The sequence below is a fragment of the Babylonia areolata genome, chromosome 22 (genome assembly GCF_041734735.1).
Source record: "Babylonia areolata isolate BAREFJ2019XMU chromosome 22, ASM4173473v1, whole genome shotgun sequence".
NCBI lineage: Eukaryota > Metazoa > Mollusca > Gastropoda > Neogastropoda > Buccinidae > Babylonia > Babylonia areolata.
The window spans coordinates 1,230,201-1,250,471 of NC_134897.1; the positions used below are offsets into that span (position 1 = coordinate 1,230,201).

Genomic DNA, 20,271 nt, shown 5'->3' on the forward strand with positions numbered 1-20,271 from the left:
CCTGGAAACAGTGTGTCAGTATGTAGCCTGGAAACAGTGTGTCAGTATGTCTTGTGTAGCCTGGAAAGTGTTTCACTATGTCTTGTGTAGCCTGGAAACAGTGTGTCAGTGTGTAGCCTGGAAACAGTGTGTCAGTATGTCTTGTGTAGCCTGGAAACAGTGTGTCAATATGTCTTGTGTAGCCTGGAAACAGTGTGTCAGTATGTCTTGTGTAGCCTGGAAACAGTGTGTCAGTATGTAGCCTGGAAACAGTGTGTCAGTATGTAGCTAGAAGTGTTGTGTGTTGTGTGATGTGACAGGACAAGTGCTACACCAGTGCCCAGAAGTGTCTGCGCTGGGCGCGCCTTGTCAACCTCCAGTTCCACCTCTTGGGTTCAGGGGTCAGGGTCATCAACCTGACCCCTGATGAGGTCAAGACCTTCATGGCCACACACCCCAGATTTCTAGAGGTATGACTTGCATAACACAGTAGTCAGTGTTTGTGTGTGTGTGTGTGTGTGTGTGTGTGCCCTTTTGCTCTTGTTTTAATAAATTTCTTATCTATCTATCTATCTATCTATCAGTCTATCTATCTATCTATATGTCTATCTATCTATCTATCTGTCTATCTGTCTGTCTGTCTGTCTATCTATCTATCTATCTATCTATATCTATCTATCTATATGTCTGTGTCTGTCTATCTGTCTATCTATCCATCTATCTGTCTGTCTATCTATCTATCTATCTATCTATCTATCTATCTATCTATCTATCTGTGTCTGTCTGTCTGTCTGTCTGTCTATCCATCTATCTGAAATGATAAAAGTGAGGCCTCGTGTGCAGCACTCACTTGTCGCACTGAAAAAGAACCCACGGCAAACAAGAGCGTCATCCTCTTAAAAATCTGCAAAAGAAATCCTCTCTGATGGGAACAAAAACAAAAAATATTCAAGCATGCAGATAAGGTGTGACTGATTGCGTTGGGTTTCGCCGCTGGTGTGGAGGATATGGATTTGTCTGAACACAGTGACGCCTCCTTGAGAAACTGAAAGTTCTTCTTCTTCTTCTTCTTCTGCGTTCCCCGTGATCATGGTCTCAGACTTGCAGTCCTATGCTGGAAATGAAGGTGGTGGTCTTGATGAGGTCTTCTTTGGTGCCCCAGAGCTTTTCTGCCAGTGTGGCTCCATAGGGCCACTGCTGCGTCCGTGCATCTTGATACAGGGGGCAGGACTGCAGGATGTGCTCCGGGGTTTGTGGGCCTGTCTTACACGGGCAGTCAGGAGTGTGTGAAAGCTTCATTCGGTACATGAGGTCTCGCAGGCGGCAGTGCCCCGTGCGTAGTCGGAATATGATTGTCTGCTGGAATCGCTGCAGGTGAGGCATCTGGTCGTGAAAGTGAAAGTGAAGACCTGTTGATGCAGTGTGTGTTGTCGGGCCTCCAGGTCTTTGTGGTGACGGAGGCGTACGGGCGAGCGGTGGACTGGGCAGACGCCCTGTACAACCACGTGCTGATGTCGGGAGACATGCGCTACCTGCAGGAGTTCCGGACATACGTCAAGCTGACCCCCTCCCTCATCCAGAACACGCTGTACAAGTCAGTGTCACTTGTGTCTTGTGTGTGTTTTGTGTCGGGTCAACTTCTGTGTCATGCCATGTGTTGTGTCGCACCATGTGTTGTGTTGTCCCATGTGTTGTGTCAAGCCATGTGTTGTGTCATGTCGTGTGTTGTGTCATGACGTGTGTTGTGTTGTGTTGTGCCATGTCATGTGTTGCGTCGTGCCATGTCATGTGATGTGTCATGTGTTGTGTTGTGCCATGTCATGTGTCGTGTGGTGTCTTGCCATGTCATGTGTTGTGTGGTGTTGTGTCATGTCATGTGTTGTGTGGTATCATGTGTTGTGTGGTGTCGTGCCATGTCAGGTGTTGTGTCATGTGATGCGTGGTGTTGTGTTGTGTTGTGTTGTGTTGTGTTGCCCATGTGTTGTGTGGTGTTGTGCCATGTGTGGTGTTGTGTCATGTGTTGTGTCATGTGTTATGTCATGTAATGTGTTGTGTTGTGCGATGTGTTGTTTCATGCCATGTGGTGTGTGGTGTCATGTGTTGTGTCATGCCATGTGTTGTGTTGTGTTGTGTCGTGCCATGTGTTGTATTGTGCCATGTATGTATTCATGTCTGTCACTGTGTGTCATCACTGTTTGTATCACTCTGTCACTGTGTCTGTAACTGTGTGTGTCAGTGCATGTGTCACTGTGTGTGTCGTCACTGTGTATATAACTGTGTGTCACTGCATGTGTCACTGTGTGTGGTGTCACTGTGTATATAACTCTGTGTGTCACTGCATGAGTCGCTGCATGTGTCACTGTGTGTGTGACTGCATGTGTCACAGTGTGTGTGACTGTGTGTCACTGCATGTGTCACAGTGTGTGTCACTGCATGTGTGACTGTGTGTGTCACTGCATGTGTCACAGTATGTGTGACTGTGTGTCACTGCATGAGTCACTGCATGTGTCACAGTGTGTGTGACTGTGTGTTACTGCATGTGTCACTGTGTGTGTCACTGCATGTGTCACAGTGTGTGTGACTGTGTGTCACTGCATGTGTCACTGCATGTGTCACAGTGTGTGTCACAATGTGTGTCACTGTGTGTGGACAGACTTCGGGGCAGCCCAGGCAAGCTGACGAGCTGTGCGGGAGCTGTGCGGCGAGTGCTGAAGCTGTGTGAGGACGTGTGGACCCAGCACACCCTGGCCACTGACCTGGGGCTGCAGGACGTGCTGCGGGACCTGGCCCGACACGACGCCTCCTCCGCCTTCATCACCGACAGGCTGGCCCTGCACACTGTGGGCCCCGCCCCCTGAGGGCCGCACGAGGGAGCGGAGGTCATGAGGTGACTGTGAGGAGTGTGGATACCTCACTGGATGTGTCAACCTCATCGGCATGTGATAGAGAGAAAGGACTCGGGAGACTGTGAATGATGCAGATGCCCAGCATTTTGTCCAGGGGGAGTTGTGGCAGTGGGGGAAGACTGGCTTCATGAACAGAACTCGTTTGCTTTGTCATTGCAGATATGGCGTGTAGCGCCTTTGCAGGTAAAGCGTCCCATGACGTTGGTGTTGTTCATACATTCCAGACGTTGCCATCTTTCCCTTGCCTTCCAGTAAGCTGCTGTGGCTGTAGTGTGTGTGTGTGTGTGTTGTGATGTGTAGTGATGTGTACGTATAGACAGAGGAGGACATATACCACAGTCTGAACAATGGGTGATCACATGTTTTCAGTGCAATTGTCCCCTATGAGTCTGATTGACTCACATTTTGCATGTGTGCTGAGTGTATGTTTTCATGTGTGTGTGCTCAGTGTGTTTTCATGTGTGTGTGTGTGTGTGTTGAGTGTATGTTGTCATGTGTGTGTGTGTTGAGTGTATGCTTTTATGTGTGTATGTTTTTATGTGTGTGTGTTGAGTGTATGTTTTCATGTGTGGGTGTGTTGAGTGTATGTTTTCATGTGTGTATGTTTTCATGTGTGTGTGTTGAGTGTGTTTTCATGTGTGTGTGTGTGTTGAGTGTATGTTTTTATGTGTGTGTGTTGAGTGTATGTTTTCATGTGTGCATGTTTTCATGTGTGTGTGTGTGTGTGTTGAGTGTATGTTTTCATGTGTGTGTGTGTGTTGAGTGTATGTTTTCATCTGTGGGTGTGTTGAGTGTGTTTTCGTGTGTGTGTGTGTGTGTGTGTTGAGTGCATGTTTTCATGTGTGTATGTTTTCACGTGTGTGGGTGTTGAGTGTATGTTTTCACGTGTGGGTGTGTTGAGTGTATGTTTACACGTGTGGGTGTTGAGTGTATTTTTTCATGTGTGGGTGTTGAGTGTATGTTTTCCTGTGTGGGTGCTGAGTGTATGTTTTCACGTGTGGGTGTGTTGAGTGTATGTTTTCACGTGTGGGTGTTGAGTGTATGTTTTCATGTGTGGGTGTTGAGTGTATGTTTTCACGTGTGGGTGTGTTGAGTGTATGTTTACACGTGTGGGTGTTGAGTGTATGTTTTCACGTGTGGGTGGGAATAGAGGAAGGGGGGTGAGGGGGGAGGGGCATGGGAGGACAGGCCATACCAAGCAGTGTCTGTGTCCGATGTTGATGGCTCCAAGAAGACAGTTTTCAATGATCAAAAATTAACAAGATGTTTTCCATGCTAACGGCTGAACTACCATCTCAGTAATAATTTGCCTGTATAAATTAGCATAAAATTTGGGAAGAGGTATGAAAATTGGAATAATGGCTACTGTGAACATTTGGGAAGAGGTATGGAAATTGGAATAATGGCTTCTGTGAAATTTCTTTCCGTGCAGAACGAACAGTGAATAGTTGCTCAGAAAAATGACGCCTGATTTTTAGTCCTTGAAACTAAAAGTCGTTTTAATAATCATCCACAGATTGTACAGATTTTTAAGTTGGGTTTCCTACTGAAAGAAAAATAGACAAAGTTTCTGTGAAAGCCAGTGAGAAAGCAGAGCAGCTACATGTCCCCTCTGAGTTTAATGTTAACTCTCTCCATACGAACGGCGAAAGAGACGACGTTAACAGCGTTTCATCCCAATTACCATCATCAAAATATTGCAAGCGGAACGCTCTTATACTGAAGAGGTGAATGTTGACAAAGAATACCACAGTTTTGACGACAGAAGCTAAAGGTTGGGTCATTCAGACACCCACTGGACATCCGAAGGGTCTGTGTAGAGGAGAAGAGAGGACTGGCCGTACTGAGTGAGTTAAAAGGAAAATAATGATTATGATGATGATTATGATTATGTATGCAAGGAGCATACTTGCACTCAGAATGTCTTGCCTTCCATATAATGTTATGGCTTCCCAACATAGAGCTTTAAATTTGCAGCCTTTGATGTTTTTAAGGTTTTTAAAATGTTTTTAGATTTGATTATTAATAACCTGTATAAAGCCTGGGTTTTGACTTCATAATACAGTGCTCAACATTAACATCTCTACTGTGACTATCAGAACTTTGTGTTAACTTGATGATCTTGACACTTGTGCTGAATATTGTGACTATCAGAACTACGTGTTAACTTGATGATCTTGACACAGGCGCTGAATATTGTGACTGTCAGAACTACATGTTGATTTGATGATCTTGACACTTGCGCTGAATATCATTTGTTTTCAGGTTTATTGCAACCTGCTTCATCAGTTTATGTATTGCCAGTCAACAAAAAATAATGTTTATATTTGCTATTTTTAGTGTCACTCACATTTTAGCATCATGATTTGTGGAAATGTCCCTTGTGGTACTGATAATGCTCAAGTTATGACAGTGTAGGAGTTTGGATTGAGTGGTCCCAGTACTGATAATGCCCCAGTTTATTTCATTGACAGTGTAGGAGTTTGGATTGAGTGGTCCCAGTACTGATAATGCCCCAGTTTATTTCATTGACAGTGTAGGAGTTTGGATTGAGTGGTCCCAGTACTGATAATGCCCCAGTTTATTTCATTGACAGCATAAGAGTTTGGATTGAGTGGTCCCAGTGCTGATAATGCCCCAGTTTATTTCATTGACAGTGCAGGAGTTTGGATTGAGTGGTCCCAGTACTGATAATGCCCCAGTCATGACAGTGTAGGAGTTTGGATTGAGTGGTCCCTGTACTGATAATGCCCCAGTTATGATAGTGTAAGAGTTTGGATTGAGTGGTCCCTGTACTGATAATGCCCCAGTTTATTTCATCGACAGCGTAAGAGTTTGGATTGAGTGGTCCCAGCACTGATAATGCCCCAGTTTATTTCATTGACAGTGTAGGAGTTTGGATTGAGTGGTCCCAGTACTGATAATGCCCCAGTTTATTTCATTGACAGTGTAAGAGTTTGGATTGAGTGGTCCCTGTACTGATAATGCCCCAGTTATGACAGTGTAGGAGTTTGGATTGAGTGGTCCCAGTACTGATAATGCCCCAGTTTATTTCATTGACAGCATAAGAGTTTGGATTGAGTGGTCCCAGTGCTGATAATGCCCCAGTCATGACAGTGTAAGAGTTTGGATTGAGTGGTCCCAGTACTGATAATGCCCCAGTTTATTTCATTGACAGTGTAGGAGTTTGGATTGAGTGGTCCCAGTACTGATAATGCCCCAGTCATGACAGTGTAAGAGTTTGGATTGAGTGGTCCCAGTACTGATAATGCCCCAGTTTATTTCATTGACAGTGTAAGACTTTGGATTGAGTGGTCCCAGTACTGATAATGCCCCAGTTTATTTCATTGACAGTGTAAGACTTTGGATTGAGTGGTCCCAGTACTGATAATGCCCCAGTTTATTTCATTGACAGTGTAGGAGTTTGGATTGAGTGGTCCCAGTACTGATAATGCTCCAATTTATTTCATTGACTGTCTAGGAGTTTGGATTGAATGGTCCCTGTACTGATAATGCCCCAGTTTATTTCATTGACAGTGTAAGAGTTTGGATTGAGTGGTCCCTGTACTGATAATGCCCCAGTTTATTTCATTGACAGTGTAAGAGTTTGGATTGAGTGGTCCCAGTACTGATAATGGCCCAGTTTATTTCACTGACAGTGTAGGAGTTTGGATTGAGTGGTCCCATCACTGATAATGCCCCAGTTTATTTCATTGACAGTGTAGGAGTTTGGATTGAGTGGTCCCAGTACTGATAATGCCCCAGTTTATTTCATTGACAGTGTAAGAGTTTGGATTGAGTGGTCCCAGTACTGACAATGCCCCAGTTTATTTCATTGACAGTGCAGGAGTTTGGATTGAGTGGTCCCAGTGCTGATAATGCCCCAGTTTATTTCATTGACAGTGTAGGAGTTTGGATTGAGTGGTCCCAGTACTGATGATGCCCCAGTTTATTTCATTGACAGTGTAGGAGTTTGGATTGAGTGGTCCCAGTACTGATAATGCCCCAGTCATGACAGTGTAAGAGTTTGGATTGAGTGGTCCCAGTACTGATAATGCCCCAGTCATGACAGTGTAAGAGTTTGGATTGAGTGGTCCCAGTACTGATAATGCCCCAGTTTATTTCATTGACAGTGTAGGAGTTTGGATTGAGTGGTCCCAGTACTGATAATGCCCCAGTTTATTTCATTGACAGTGTAGGAGTTTGGATTGAGTGGTCCCAGTACTGATAATGCCCCAGTTTATTTCATTGACAGTGTAGGAGTTTGGATTGAGTGGTCCCAGTACTGATAATGCCCCAGTTTATTTCATTGACAGTGTAAGACTTTGGATTGAGTGGTCCCAGTACTGATAATGCCCCAGTTTATTTCATTGACAGCGTAAGAGTTTGGATTGAGTGGTCCCAGTACTGATAATGCCCCAATTTATTTCATTGACAGTGTAGGAGTTTGGATTGAGTGGTCCCAGTACTGATAATGCCCCAGTTTATTTCATTGACAGTGTAGGAGTTTGGATTGAGTGGTCCCAGTACTGATAATGCCCCAGTTATGACAGTGTAAGAGTTTGGATTGAGTGGTCCCAGTACTGATAATGCCCCAGTTATGACAGTGTAAGAGTTTGGATTGAGTGGTCCCAGTACTGATAATGCTCCAATTTATTTCATTGACAGTGTAGGAGTTTGGATTGAGTGGTCCCAGTACTGATAATGCCCCAGTTTATTTCATTGACAGTGTAGGAGTTTGGATTGAGTGGTCCCAGTACTGATAATGCCCCAGTTTATTTCATTGACAGTGTAGGAGTTTGGATTGAGTGGTCCCAGCACTGATAATGCTCCAATTTATTTCATTGACAGTGTAGGAGTTTGGATTGAGTGGTCCCAGCACTGATAATGCCCCAGTTTATTTCATTGACAGTGTAAGAGTTTGGATTGAGTGGTCCCAGCACTGATAATGCTCCAATTTATTTCATTGACAGTGTAGGAGTTTGGATTGAGTGGTCCCAGCACTGACAATGCCCCAGTTTATTTCATTGACAGTGTAGGAGTTTGGATTGAGTGGTCCCAGTACTGATAATGCTCCAATTTATTTCATTGACTGTGTAGGAGTTTGGATTGAGTGGTCCCAGTACTGATAATGCCCCAGTTTATTTCATTGACAGTGTAGGAGTTTGGATTGAGTGGTCCCAGTACTGATAATGCCCCAGTTTATTTCATTGACAGTGTAGGAGTTTGGATTGAGTGGTCCCAGTACTGATAATGCCCCAGTTTATTTCATTGACAGTGTAGAAGTTTGGATTGAGTGGTCCCAGTACTGATAATGCCCCAGTCATGACAGTGTAAGAGTTTGGATTGAGTGGTCCCAGTACTGATAATGCCCCAGTTTATTTCATTGACAGTGTAGGAGTTTGGATTGAGTGGTCCCAGTACTGATAATGCCCCAGTCATGACAGTGTAAGAGTTTGGATTGAGTGGTCCCAGTACTGATAATGCCCCAGTTTATTTCATTGACAGTGTAGGAGTTTGGATTGAGTGGTCCCAGTACTGATAATGCCCCAGTCATGACAGTGTAAGAGTTTGGATTGAGTGGTCCCAGTACTGATAATGCCCCAGTTTATTTCATTGACAGTGTAGGAGTTTGGATTGAGTGGTCCCAGTACTGATTGTTTGACTCAAAGTCCAGTTCATATCTACCTTTGACTGATAATGTTTTTGTTTTGTTTTTTTGGTTTTTTTGCTTTTCACTGTTTAACACACTGTTATAATTCATGTTATAATTCACTTTTAGTACAGTTCTTCGTAGCTCTTAGTTTTCCACAACTCAACAGTCATCCCACCACCTCCTGTCCTGTACCCCACACCTCACCTCCCATACACACATACCCCCCCCCCCCCCCCCTCCCCTCCCCCCCCTACCCCCCCCTCTCACAACCCTCCCCCCCACCCCACCCCCACACTCCCACCCCATCCCTTTTTCTTTTTTTTTTCCTCCTCGTCTAATATCACTAAACAGTGAAAAGACATCAAACATGCTCTCGCTCTCTCTCTCTCTCACACACATTCTTGATCATTGTATTAAATATAAAACCTTAAGGCAACAATTTTTAAAAGATATTCAAAATTCGAATAACACAGGAAATATTCCCAGTCAGGTGATGCTAACGGATGATGAATATATGCAAACAAGATTAGGAAAATTTGTTTTATGAATGCTGCTGCAATTTACTGTATTAACTGATTGATTAATTGTGTTTTTTTTTTCCTTCATTCATTTTTTTTACCATTGCACTTGTGTCTTATAAACCTTACGGTTTCATGACAATAAAATCTATTCTATTCACACACACACACACACACACACACACACACAGTGTGAGTTAGACCCAGTGAGAGAGGAAAACCAACGACACAAAATCACCCCAACTTTCACAGACTCTTGCTCATGCAGACATTTTCATTTTTGATATCATTATTTTTTTTGGGGGGGGGGATTCATTTACCTGTAAAAATCAACAATGCGTTTGAAAATCAAGTAACCCCAAAATTTCCCAAAGAATTAGTCATGTTTGAACACAAAACTACTGAAACACTTTGTATGATTTCCCGATATCTTATTGACTTTGTATGATTTACTGATATCATACCTTACTTTGTATGATTCCCTGATACCATATGATAGGGGCATATCCATGCAGTGTGTCACTATTCAAAATAGAGCACAGTACTTTGCGTAAAAACTGAAAACAGAGCACAGATTCTGGTGTTGAAACTCAAATCATAACAAAGTATGAGGAGTCAAAACAGAACACAGATTATGGCGTCAAAACATAAAACAGAGCACATTATATTGCATCATAACTCAAAACAGCATAGTATACTCCGTCAGAACTCAAAACAGAACACAGTATATGGCGTCTAAACTTAAAACAGAGCACATTATATTGCGTCATGACTCAAAACAGAGCATATTATGTCAAAACTCAAAACAGAATAAAGTATTTTGTGTCAAAACCTAAATCAGAACAGTAGTTTGTGTCAAAATAAAAACAAAACAACAAAAAAAACAGCACAGTATTTTGTGTCTAAACTCAAAACAGAACACAATATATTATGTCTTAAATGAAAACAGAACAAAGTAGTTTGTATCAAAGCTCAAAACAGAACATAGTATACTGCGTCAGAACTCAAAGCATAGTATATGGTGTCCAAACTCAAAACAGAACACAGCATATTGTGTCAAAATAAAAAAAAAAAAGTGCATATATTGTGTCAAAACTCAAAACAGAGCACAGTATATGGTTAGTCGTTTAAATGAGACTGTAAACCAAGGTCTCGTATGCAGCACACACATGGCGCACTGAAAAATAACCCTGGCAACGAGACTGTTGTCTGTATCTGTTGGGTACATCGCTGTCGCCAAGATTATGGCATTATCGCGACGGGTGGGGGGTGTGCGCAGCTTGACACGTTCACTGTTGGGATGTTAATAGTTTTTTTTTTTTTTTTAAAGATCTCAGGACTTGGCGCTCTTACTATATTTTCTTCCAGGTGGTTCCAGTCTTTTACTGTGCTAACAAAAAAAGGACTGTATTGCTCTGTGTGACATCTGCTGACTTGGAATGATCTTGTGTCGTTTTCTTATCTGATTAGAGATTGCACTGGTGGTGTCGTACATATCGCCGGATGTTCGTGGCCTTATGAGTCGTCCTGGTTGTCCTCTGGTAAAATTCTCCAGAAGAAATCCACTCGCACAGGTACACAAATGTCCATGCAAGCACCGCACTACAGGCCTCACTTTGCGCATTAGGTGATGCCGCTGTCAGGCATCTGCATAGCAGATGTGGTGTAGCGTATATGGATTTGACCGAACACAGTGACGCCTCCTTGATAAACTGAAAGTGTCAAAACTCAACAGAGCAGCACGTCCGGTTGTGTGTGTGTGTGTGTGTGTCTATGGGCAGGGGAGATGATTCAGAGAATGTTTCTCAAGATAAAGGAGTTCAGCCCCCTGTTGGCCGTGGTCCTACAGGCCTCGTTGTTCAGGGCTGGGGGGGCTGGTTGGTCAGTAGCGGGTGGTGTTGGGGGTGGTGGTTGGAGGAGTTCCAGAATGGTGATGGCAAGGGGAACTCTTCTAACGCTGCCTCCTCTGCGGTGGACGACCCCACCTGGAATAAGACGATGGGTTCTGATATGGCAGACCGTTACTTCGTTTACATCAGTGAGTGGCTGAGCATTGGCATCATATGGCAGTCCTGATAGGGCCTTGTGCGGTCGGTTGAACTATAAGCAGTAATAAACTCCATAAACCATCACTTCCTTACATAAGGTGAATAATATTATTATTGTAACCTTTATACAGACAGGCACATTACTGATAGATGACACGAATTTACCTATAATTTGAGGTTTGACTTCTGACCCAAATAAGGGAAAGGGAGGTGGCAGAATGGTGAAGACGCTCAGCTGCCAATGTAGTGACTCTCGTCAGGGTGTGGGTTCGAATCCCGCTCTCGCCCTTTCTCCCAAGTTTGACTGGAAAATCAAACTGAGCGTCAAATCTTTCAGATGAGACGATAAACCGAGGTCCCGTGTCCAGCACGCACTTGGCGCACTGTTAAGGGAACCCATGGCAATGGGAGTGTTGTCCTCTGGCAAAATTCTGTAGAAGAAGTCCTCTCTGTTCGGTACGCAAATACATAAGCACGCACTCAAGGCCTGACGAAGCACGTTGGGTTATGCTGCTGGTCAGGCATCTGCATAGCATACGTGTTGTAGCGTATATGGATTTGTCCGAACGCAGTGATGCCTCCTTGAGAAACTGAAACAAAAGGGATCCCCCCCAAAGAATGCCAATGGAGTGTGCATTTGTTTGGTGGCCAGCTATATATTTATAAAGACATTTCTCCATCGTTAAATTATTCTCTTTACTCCTGTTCATGAATTGACTTGCAATTATTGCTGTGTTCATGTTGTAAAGAAATGTGCCAAAAATAATATCATTACATTTTCAATATATTGATAGGCATATGAAACATTATCAATATTTTAGCTACATTTGTACAGACAGGTGCATTTGTACAAATAGGTAGCTACAATTGTACAGGTAGGTAGCTACATTTGTACAGATAAATAGCCACATTTGTACAGGTAGGTATCTACAATTGTACAGGTAGGTAGCTACATTTGTACTGGTAGGTAGCTACAATTGTACAGGTAGGTAGCTACAATAGGTAGCTACAATTGTACAGATAGGTAGCTACAATTGTACAGATAGGTAGGTACATTTGTACAGGTAGGTAGCTACAATTGTACAGGTAGGTAGCTACAATAGGTAGCTACAATTGTACAGATCTAGATAGGTAGGTACAATTGTACAGGTAGGTAGCTACATTTGTACAGGTAGGTAGGTACATTTGTACAGGTAGGTAGCTACATTTGTACAGGAAGGTAGCTGCAATTGTACAGGTAGGTAGCTACAATTGTACAGATAGGTAGCTACATTTGTACAGATAGTTAGCTACATTTGTACAGGCAGGTAGCTACAATTGTACAGGTAGGTAGCTACATTTGTACAGATAAATAGCCACATTTGTACAGGTAGGTAGCTTCAACTGTACAGGTAGGTAGCTATATTTGTACACGTAGGTAGCTACAATTGTACAGGTAGGTAGCTACATTTGTACAGGTAGGTAGCTACAATTGTACAGGTAGGTAGCTACATTTGTACAGGTAGGTAGTTACAATTGTACAGGTAGGTAGCTACATTTGTACATATAGATAGCTACAATTGTACAGGTAGGTAGCTACATTTGTACAGGTAGGTAGCTACAATTGTACAGGTAGGTAGCTACAATTGTACAGGTAGGTAGCTGCAATTGTACAGGTAGGTAGCTACATTTGTACAGGTAGGTAGCTACAACTGTACAGGTAGGTAGCTACATCTGTACAGGTACGTAGCTACATTTGTACATATAGATAGCTACAATTGTACAGGTAGGTAGCTACAATAGGTAGCTACAATTGTACAGATCTAGATAGGTAGCTACAATTGTACAGGTAGGTAGCTACATTTGTACAGATAGGTAGCTACTTTTGTACAGGTAGGTAGCTACATTTGTACAGATAGGTAGCTACAATTGTACAGGTAGGTAGCTACAATTGTACAGGTAGGTAGCTACATTTGTACAGATAGATAGCTACATTTGTACAGGTAGGTAGCTACATTTGTACAGATAGGTAGCTACAATTGTACAGGTAGGTAGCTACATTTGTACATATAGATAGCTACAATTGTACAGGTAGGTAGCTACAATTGTACAGGTAGGTAGCTACATTTGTACAGATAAGTAGCTACATTTGTACAGGTAGGTAGCTACATTTGTACAGATAGGTAGCTACAATTGTACAGGTAGGTAGCTACATTTGTACAGATAGATAGCTACAATTGTACAGGTAGGTAGCTACAATTGTACAGATAGATACAATTGTACAGGTAGGTAGCTACATTTGTACAGGTAAGTAGCTACAATTGTACAGATAGGTAGCTACATTTGTACAGGTAGGTAGCTACATTTGTACAGATAGGTAGCTACATTTGTACAGGTAGGTAGCTACAGATAGGTAGCTACAGTTGTACAGGTAGGTAGCTACAGTTGTACAGGTAGATAGCTACATTTGTACTTTTGTACAGGTAGGTAGCTACAATTGTACAGGTAGGTAGCTACAATTGTACAGATAGGTAGCTACATTTGTACAGGTAGGTAGCTATATAGGTAGCTACATTTGTACAGATAGGTAGCTACAATTGTACAGGTAGGTAGCTACATTTGTACAGGTAGGTAGCTACAGGTAGGTTTCCTTCACAGAAACCTGTCTCCAGTTGTTCCCCACTGATCAGGGTTTGAAGCTTGGTATTGTGTCCTTGGGCAAGGCCCTCTACTGGGACTTTTCTCACTCCGACCAGGCGTGGATGACTGCCTGAGTTCGGTTTGGGGAAGGTTTGAACAGTGGAAGGAGAGGACTGGGCCCTGAACCCTGGACACAGTGGATATGATTCCACTGCCTGGTGGCCACAAAAGGCTTTAACATTAACCGTTCATGACAGAGCGATGTGAGTGGTTCATGACAGGGGTGGTGTGTCATGACAGTGCTGTGGGTGGTGGTTCATGACAGGGGTGGTGTGTCATGACAGTGTTGTGGGTGGTGGTTCATAAGTGTTGTGGGTGGTGGTTCATGACAGAGTGCTGTGGGTGGTGGTTCATGACAGTGTTGTGGGTGGTGGTTCATGACAGAGTGGTGGTTCGTGACAGAGTGCTGTGGGTGGTGGTTCATGACAGAGTGGTGGTTCGTGACAGAGTGCTGTGGGTGGTGGTTCATGACAGAGTGCTGTGGGTGGTGGTTCATGACAGAGTGCTGTGGGTGGTGGTTCATGACAGAGTGGTGGTTCATGACAGAGTGCTGTGGGTGGTGGTTCATGACAGAGTGTTGTGGGTGGTGGTTCATGACAGTGCTGTGGGTGGTGGTGTTTCATGACAGAGTGCTGTGGGTGGTGGTTCATGACAGAGTGGTGGTTCGTGACAGAGTGCTGTGGGTGGTGGTTCATGACAGAGTGTTGTGGGTGGTGGTTCATGACAGTGCTGTGGGTGGTTCATGACAGAGTGCTGTGGGTGGTTCATGACAGAGTGTTGTGGGTGGTTCATGACAGTGTTGTGGGTGGTGGTTCATGACAGAGTGCTGTGGGTGGTTCATGACAGTGTTGTGGGTGGTGGTTCATGACAGAGTGCTGTGGGTGGTGGTTCATGACAGAGTGCTGTGGGTGGTGGTTCATGACAGAGTGTTGTGGGAGTGTTGAGTGCTGTGGGTGGTGGTTCATGACACAGTGTTGAGTGCTGTGGGTTTTGGTTCATGACAGAGTGCTGTGGGTGGTGGTTCATGACAGAGTGCTGTGGGTGGTGGTTCATGACAGAGTGCTGTGGGTGGTGGTTCAGGACAGAGTGCTGTGGGTGGTGGTTCAGGACAGAGTGCTGTGGGTGGTGGTTCAGGACAGAGTGCTGTGGGTGGTTCAGGACAGAGTGGTGGTTCATGACAGAGTGCTGTGGGTGGTGGTTCATGACAGTGCTGTGGGTGGTTCATGACAGAGTGGTGGTTCATGACAGAGTCTTGTGGGTGGTGGTTCATGACAGAGTGTTGTGGGAGTGTTGAGTGCTGTGGGTGGTGGTTCATGACAGAGTGCTGTGGGTGGTGGTTCATGACAGAGTGCTGTGGGTGGTGGTTCATGACAGTGTTGTGGGTGGTTCATGACAGAGTGGTGGTTCATGACAGAGTGCTGTGGGTGGTGGTTCATGACAGTGTTGTGGGAGTGTTGAGTGCTGTGGATGGTGGTTCATGACAGAGTGCTGTGGGTGGTGGTTCATGACAGAGTGTTGAGTGCTGTGGGTTTTGGTTCATGACAGAGTGCTGTGGGTGGTGGTTCATGACAGAGTGCTGTGGGTGGTGGTTCATGACAGAGTGTTGTGGGTGGTGGTTCATGACAGTGTTGTGGGTGGTGGTTCATGACAGTGCTGTGGGTGGTTCATGACAGAGTGGTGGTTCATGACAGAGTGCTGTGGGTGGTGGTTCATGACAGAGTGCTGTGGGTGGTGGTTCATGACAGTGTTGTGGGTGGTGGTTCATGACAGTGTTGTGGGTGGTGGTTCATGACGGTGTTGTGGATGGTTCATGACAGAGTGCTGTGGGTGGTTCATGACAGTGCTATGGGTGGTGGTTCATGACAGAGTGCTGTGGGTGGTGGTTCATGACAGTGTTGTGGGTCGTGGTTCATGACAGAATGCTGTGGGTGGTTCATGACAGAGTGATGTGGGTGGTTCATGACAGAGTGGTGGTTCGTGACAGAGTGTTGATTGCTGTGGGTGGTGGTTCATGACAGAGTGTTGTGGGTGGTGGTTCATGACAGTGTTGTGGGTGGTGGTTCATGACAGAGTGCTGTGGGTGGTTCATGACATAGTGTTGTGTGTGGTGGTTCAGGACAGTGCTGTGGGTGGTGGTTCATAACAGTGCTGTGGGTGGTTCATGACAGAGTGTTGTGGGTGGTGGTTCATGACAGTGCTGTGGGTGGTTCATGACAGAGTGGTGGTTCGTGACAGAGTGCTGTGGGTGGTGGTTCATGACAGAGTGTTGTGGGTGGTCCATGACAGTGTTGTGGATGGTGATTCCTCACAGTGCTGTGGGTGGTTCATGACAGTGTTGTGGGTGGTGGTTCATGACAGAGTGTAGTGGGTGGTTCAGGACAGAGTGCTGTGGGTGGTGGTTCAGGACAGAGTGCTGTGGGTGGTGGTTAATGACAAAGTGCTGGCGGTGGTGGTTCATGACAGAGTGCTGTGGGTGGTTCATGACAGTGTGGTGTGGGTACTGGTTCATGACAGAGTGGTGTGGGTGGTTCATGACAGTGTGGTGTGGGTGGTGGTTCATGAGAGAGTGCTGTGGGTGGTGGTTCATGACAGAGTACTGTGGGTGGTTCATGACAGAGTGGTGGTTCATGACAGAGTGCTGTGGGTGGTGGTTCATGACAGAGTGCTGTTGGTGGTTCATGACAGTGTGGTGGTTCATGACAGTGTGCTGTGGGTGGTGGTTCATGACAGTGCTGTGGGTGGTTCATGACAGAGTGGTGGTTCATGACAGAGTGCTGTGGGTGGTGGTTCATGACAGAGTGCTGTGGGTGGTGGTTCATGACAGTGGTGTGGGTGGTGGTTCATGACAGAGTGCTGTGGGTGGTGGTTCATGACAGTGTTCTGGGTGGTGGTTCATGACAGAGTGTTGTGGGTGGTGGTTCATGACAGTGCTAAGGGTGGTGGTTCATGACAGTGTTGTGGGTGGTGGTTCATGACAGAGTGCTGTGGGTGGTGGTTCATGACAGAGTGTTGTGGGTCATGGTTCATGACAGAATGCTGTGGGTGGTTCATGACAGTGTTGTGGGTGGTGGTTCATGACAGAGTGTTGTGGGTGGTGGTTCAGGACAGAGTGCTGTGGGTGGTGGTTCAGGACAGAGTGCTGTGGGTGGTTCATGACAGAGTGGTGGTTCATGACAATGCTGTGGGAATTGTTTCATGACAGAGTAGTGTAGGTGGTGGTTCATGACAGTGGTGTGGGTGGTGGTTCATGACAGAGCCCTGTGGGTGGTGGTTCATGACAGTGTTGTGGGTGGTGCTTCATGACAGTGCTAAGGGTGGTGGTTCATGACAGTGTTGTGGGTGGTGGTTCATGACAGAGTGCTGTGGGTGGTGGTTCATGACAGAGTGTTGTGGGTCGTGGTTCATGACAGTGTTGTGGGTGGTGGTTCATGACAGAGTGTAGTCGGTGGTGGTTCAGGACAGTGTTGTGGGTGGTGGTTCATGACAGAGTGCTGTGGGTGGTGGTTCATGACAGTGTTGTGGGTGGTGGTTCATGACAGAGTGTTGTGGGTGGTTCATGACAGAGTGCTGTGGGTGGTGGTTCATGACAGAGTGCTGTGGGTGGTGGTTCATGACAGAGTGTTGTGGGAGTGTTGAGTGCTGTGGGTGGTGGTTCATGACAGAGTGCTGTGGGTGGTGGTTCATGACAGAGTGTTGAGTGCTGTGGGTTTTGGTTCATGACAGAGTGCTGTGGGTGGTGGTTCATGACAGTGCTGTGGGTGGTGGTTCATGACGGTGTTGTGGGTGGTTCATGACAGAGTGCTGTGGGTGGTGGTTCAGGACAGAGTGCTGTGGGTGGTGGTTCAGGACAGAGTGCTGTGGGTAGTTCATGACAGAGTTGTGGTTCATGACAGAGTGTTGTGGGTGGTGATTCATGACAGTGCTGTGGGTGGTTCATGACAGAGTGGTGGTTCATGACAGAGTGCTGTGGGTGGTGGTTCATGACTGAGTGTTGTGGGAGTGTTGAGTGCTGTAGGTGGTGGTTCGTGACAGAGTGCTGTGGGTGGTGGTTCATGACAGAGTGCTGTGGGTGGTGGTTCATGACAGTGTTGTGGGTGGTTCCTGACAGAGTGCTGTGGGTGGTGGTTCATGACAGAGTCCTGTGGGTGGTGGCTCATGACGGTGTTGTGGGTGGTTCATGACAGAGTGTTGTGGGTGGTGGTTCAGGACAGAGTGCTGTGGGTGGTGGTTCAGGACAGAGTGCTGTGGGTGGTTCAGGACAGAGTGCTGTGGGTGGTGGTTCATGACAGAGTACTGTGGGTGGTGGTTCATGACAGAGTGTTGTGGGAGTGTTGAGTGCTGTGGGTGGTGGTTCGTGACAGAGTGCTGTGGGTGGTGGTTCATGACAGAGTGCTGTGGATGGCTGTTCATGACAGTGTTGTGGGTGGTTCATGACAGAGTGCTGTGGGTGGTGGTTCATGACAGAGTGCTGTGGGTGGTGGTTCATGACGGTGTTGTGGGTGGTTCATGACAGAGTGTTGTGGGTGGTGGTTCATGACAGAGTGCTGTGGGTGGTGGTTCATGACAGAGTGCTGTGGGTGGTGGTTCATGACAGTGTTGTGGGTGGTGGTTCATGACAGAGTGTTGTGGGTGGTGGTTCATGACAGAGTGTTGTGGGTGGTGGTTCATGACAGAGTGCTGTGGGTGGTTCATGACAGAGTGTTGTGGGTGGTGGTTCAGGACAGAGTGCTGTGGGTGGTGGTTCATGACAGTGCTGTGGGTGGTTCATCACAGAGTGCTGTGGGTGTGGTTCATGACAGTGCTGTGGGTGGTTCATGACAGAGTGGTGGTTCGTGACAGAGTGCTGTGGGTGGTGGTTCATGACAGTGTTGTGGGTGGTGGTTCATGACAAAGTGTTGTGGGTGGTCCATGACAGTGTTGTGGGTGGTGGTTCATGACAGTGCTGTGGGTGGTTCATGACAGTGTTGTGGGTGGTGATTCATGACAGAGTGCTGTGGGTGGTGGTTCAGGACAGAGTGCTGTGGGTGGTTCATGACAGAGTGGTGGTTCATGACAGTGTGCTGTGGGTGGTGGTTCATGACAGAGTGCTGTGGGTGGTGGTTCATGACAGAGTGGTGGTTCATGACAGAGTGCTGTGGGTGGTGGTTCATGACAGAGTGTTGTGGGTGGTGGTTCATGACAGAGTGCTGTGGGTGGTTCATAACAGAGTTCTGTGGGTGGTGGTTCATGACAGTGCTGTGGGTGGTGGTTCATGACAGTGTTGTGGGTGGTTCATGACAGAGTGCTGTGGGTGGTGGTTCATGACAGAGTGTTGAGTGCTGTGGGTGGTGGTTCATGACAGAGTGCTATGGGTGGTGGTTCATGACAGAGTGTTGTGGGTCGTGGTTCATGACAGAATGCTGTGGGTGGTTCATGACAGTGTTGTCGGTGGTTGTTTCATGAGAGAGTGATGTGGATGGTGGTTCATGACAGTGCTGTGGGTGGTTCATGACAGTGCTGTGTGTAGTGGTTCATCACAGAGTGTTGGATGCTGTGGGTGGTGGTTCATGACAGTGTTGTGGGTGGTGGTTCATGACACAGTGTTGAGTGCTGTGGGTGGTGGTTCATGACAGAGTGCTGTGGATGACAGAGTGTTGTGGATGGTGGTTCATGACAGAGTGTTGTTGGTGGTGGTTCATGACAGAGTGTTGTGGGTGGTGGTTCATGACGGTGTTGTGGATGGTTCATGACAGAGTGCTGTGGGTGGTTCATGACAGTGCTATGGGTGGTGGTTCATGACAGAGTGTTGTGGGTGGTGGTTCATGACAGTGTTGTGGGTCGTGGTTCATGACAGAATGCTGTGGGTGGTTCATGACAGTGTTGTGGGTGGTGGTTCATGACAGAGTGATGTGGGTGGTTCATGACAGAGTGCTGTGGGTGGTGGTTCATGACAGAGTGTTGTGGGTGGTGGTTCATGACAGTGTTGTGGGTGGTGATTCATGACCGAGTGCTATGGGTGGTGGTTCATGACAGAGTGTTGTGGGTCGTGGTTCATGACAGAATGCTGTGGGTGGTTCATGACAGTGTTGTGGGTGGTTGTTTCATGAGAGAGTGCTGTGGGTGGTGGTTCATGACAGAGTGCTGTGGGTGGTGGTTCATGACAGTGTTGTGGGTGGTTCATGACAGAGTGGTGGTTCATGACAGAGTGCTGTGGGTGGTGGTTCATGACAGTGCTGTGGGTGGTTCATGACAGAGTGCTGTGGGTGGTGGTTCATGACACAGTGTTGAGTGCTGTGGGTTTTGGTTCATGACAGAGTGATGTGGGTGGTGGTTCATGACGGTGTTGTAGGTGGTTCATGACAGAGTGCTGTGGGTGGTTCAGGAGAGAGTGCTCTGGGTGGTGGTTCATGACAGAGTGCTGTGGGTGGTGGTTCATGATAGTGTTGTGGGTCGTGGTTCATGACAGAATGCTGTGGGTGGTGGTTCATGGCAGAGTGTTGAGTGCT

At 46.2% G+C, this 20,271-nt stretch overlaps 2 protein-coding genes across 2 annotated transcripts in view; one reads left to right on the forward strand and one right to left on the reverse strand.

Annotated features, from left to right (window-relative positions):
* LOC143297480 (spatacsin-like) overlaps positions 1-5,974 on the forward strand; it is a 109,920-nt gene extending 103,946 nt beyond the window's left edge. The window contains exons 43-45 of the mRNA XM_076609879.1: positions 300-449; positions 1,422-1,573; positions 2,633-5,974. Of these exons, the coding sequence (XP_076465994.1) occupies positions 300-449; positions 1,422-1,573; positions 2,633-2,837 (507 nt within the window). The 3' untranslated portion in view covers positions 2,838-5,974. The remainder of the gene's footprint in view (positions 1-299; positions 450-1,421; positions 1,574-2,632) is intronic.
* A 3,242-nt stretch (positions 5,975-9,216) lies between these two features.
* Positions 9,217-20,271, reverse strand: part of LOC143297021 (neuroendocrine convertase 1-like) — a 68,857-nt gene continuing 57,802 nt past the window's right edge. Inside the window, exon 15 of the mRNA XM_076609165.1 lies at positions 9,217-11,044. Coding sequence (XP_076465280.1) covers positions 10,919-11,044 — 126 coding nt within the window. The 3' untranslated portion in view covers positions 9,217-10,918. The remainder of the gene's footprint in view (positions 11,045-20,271) is intronic.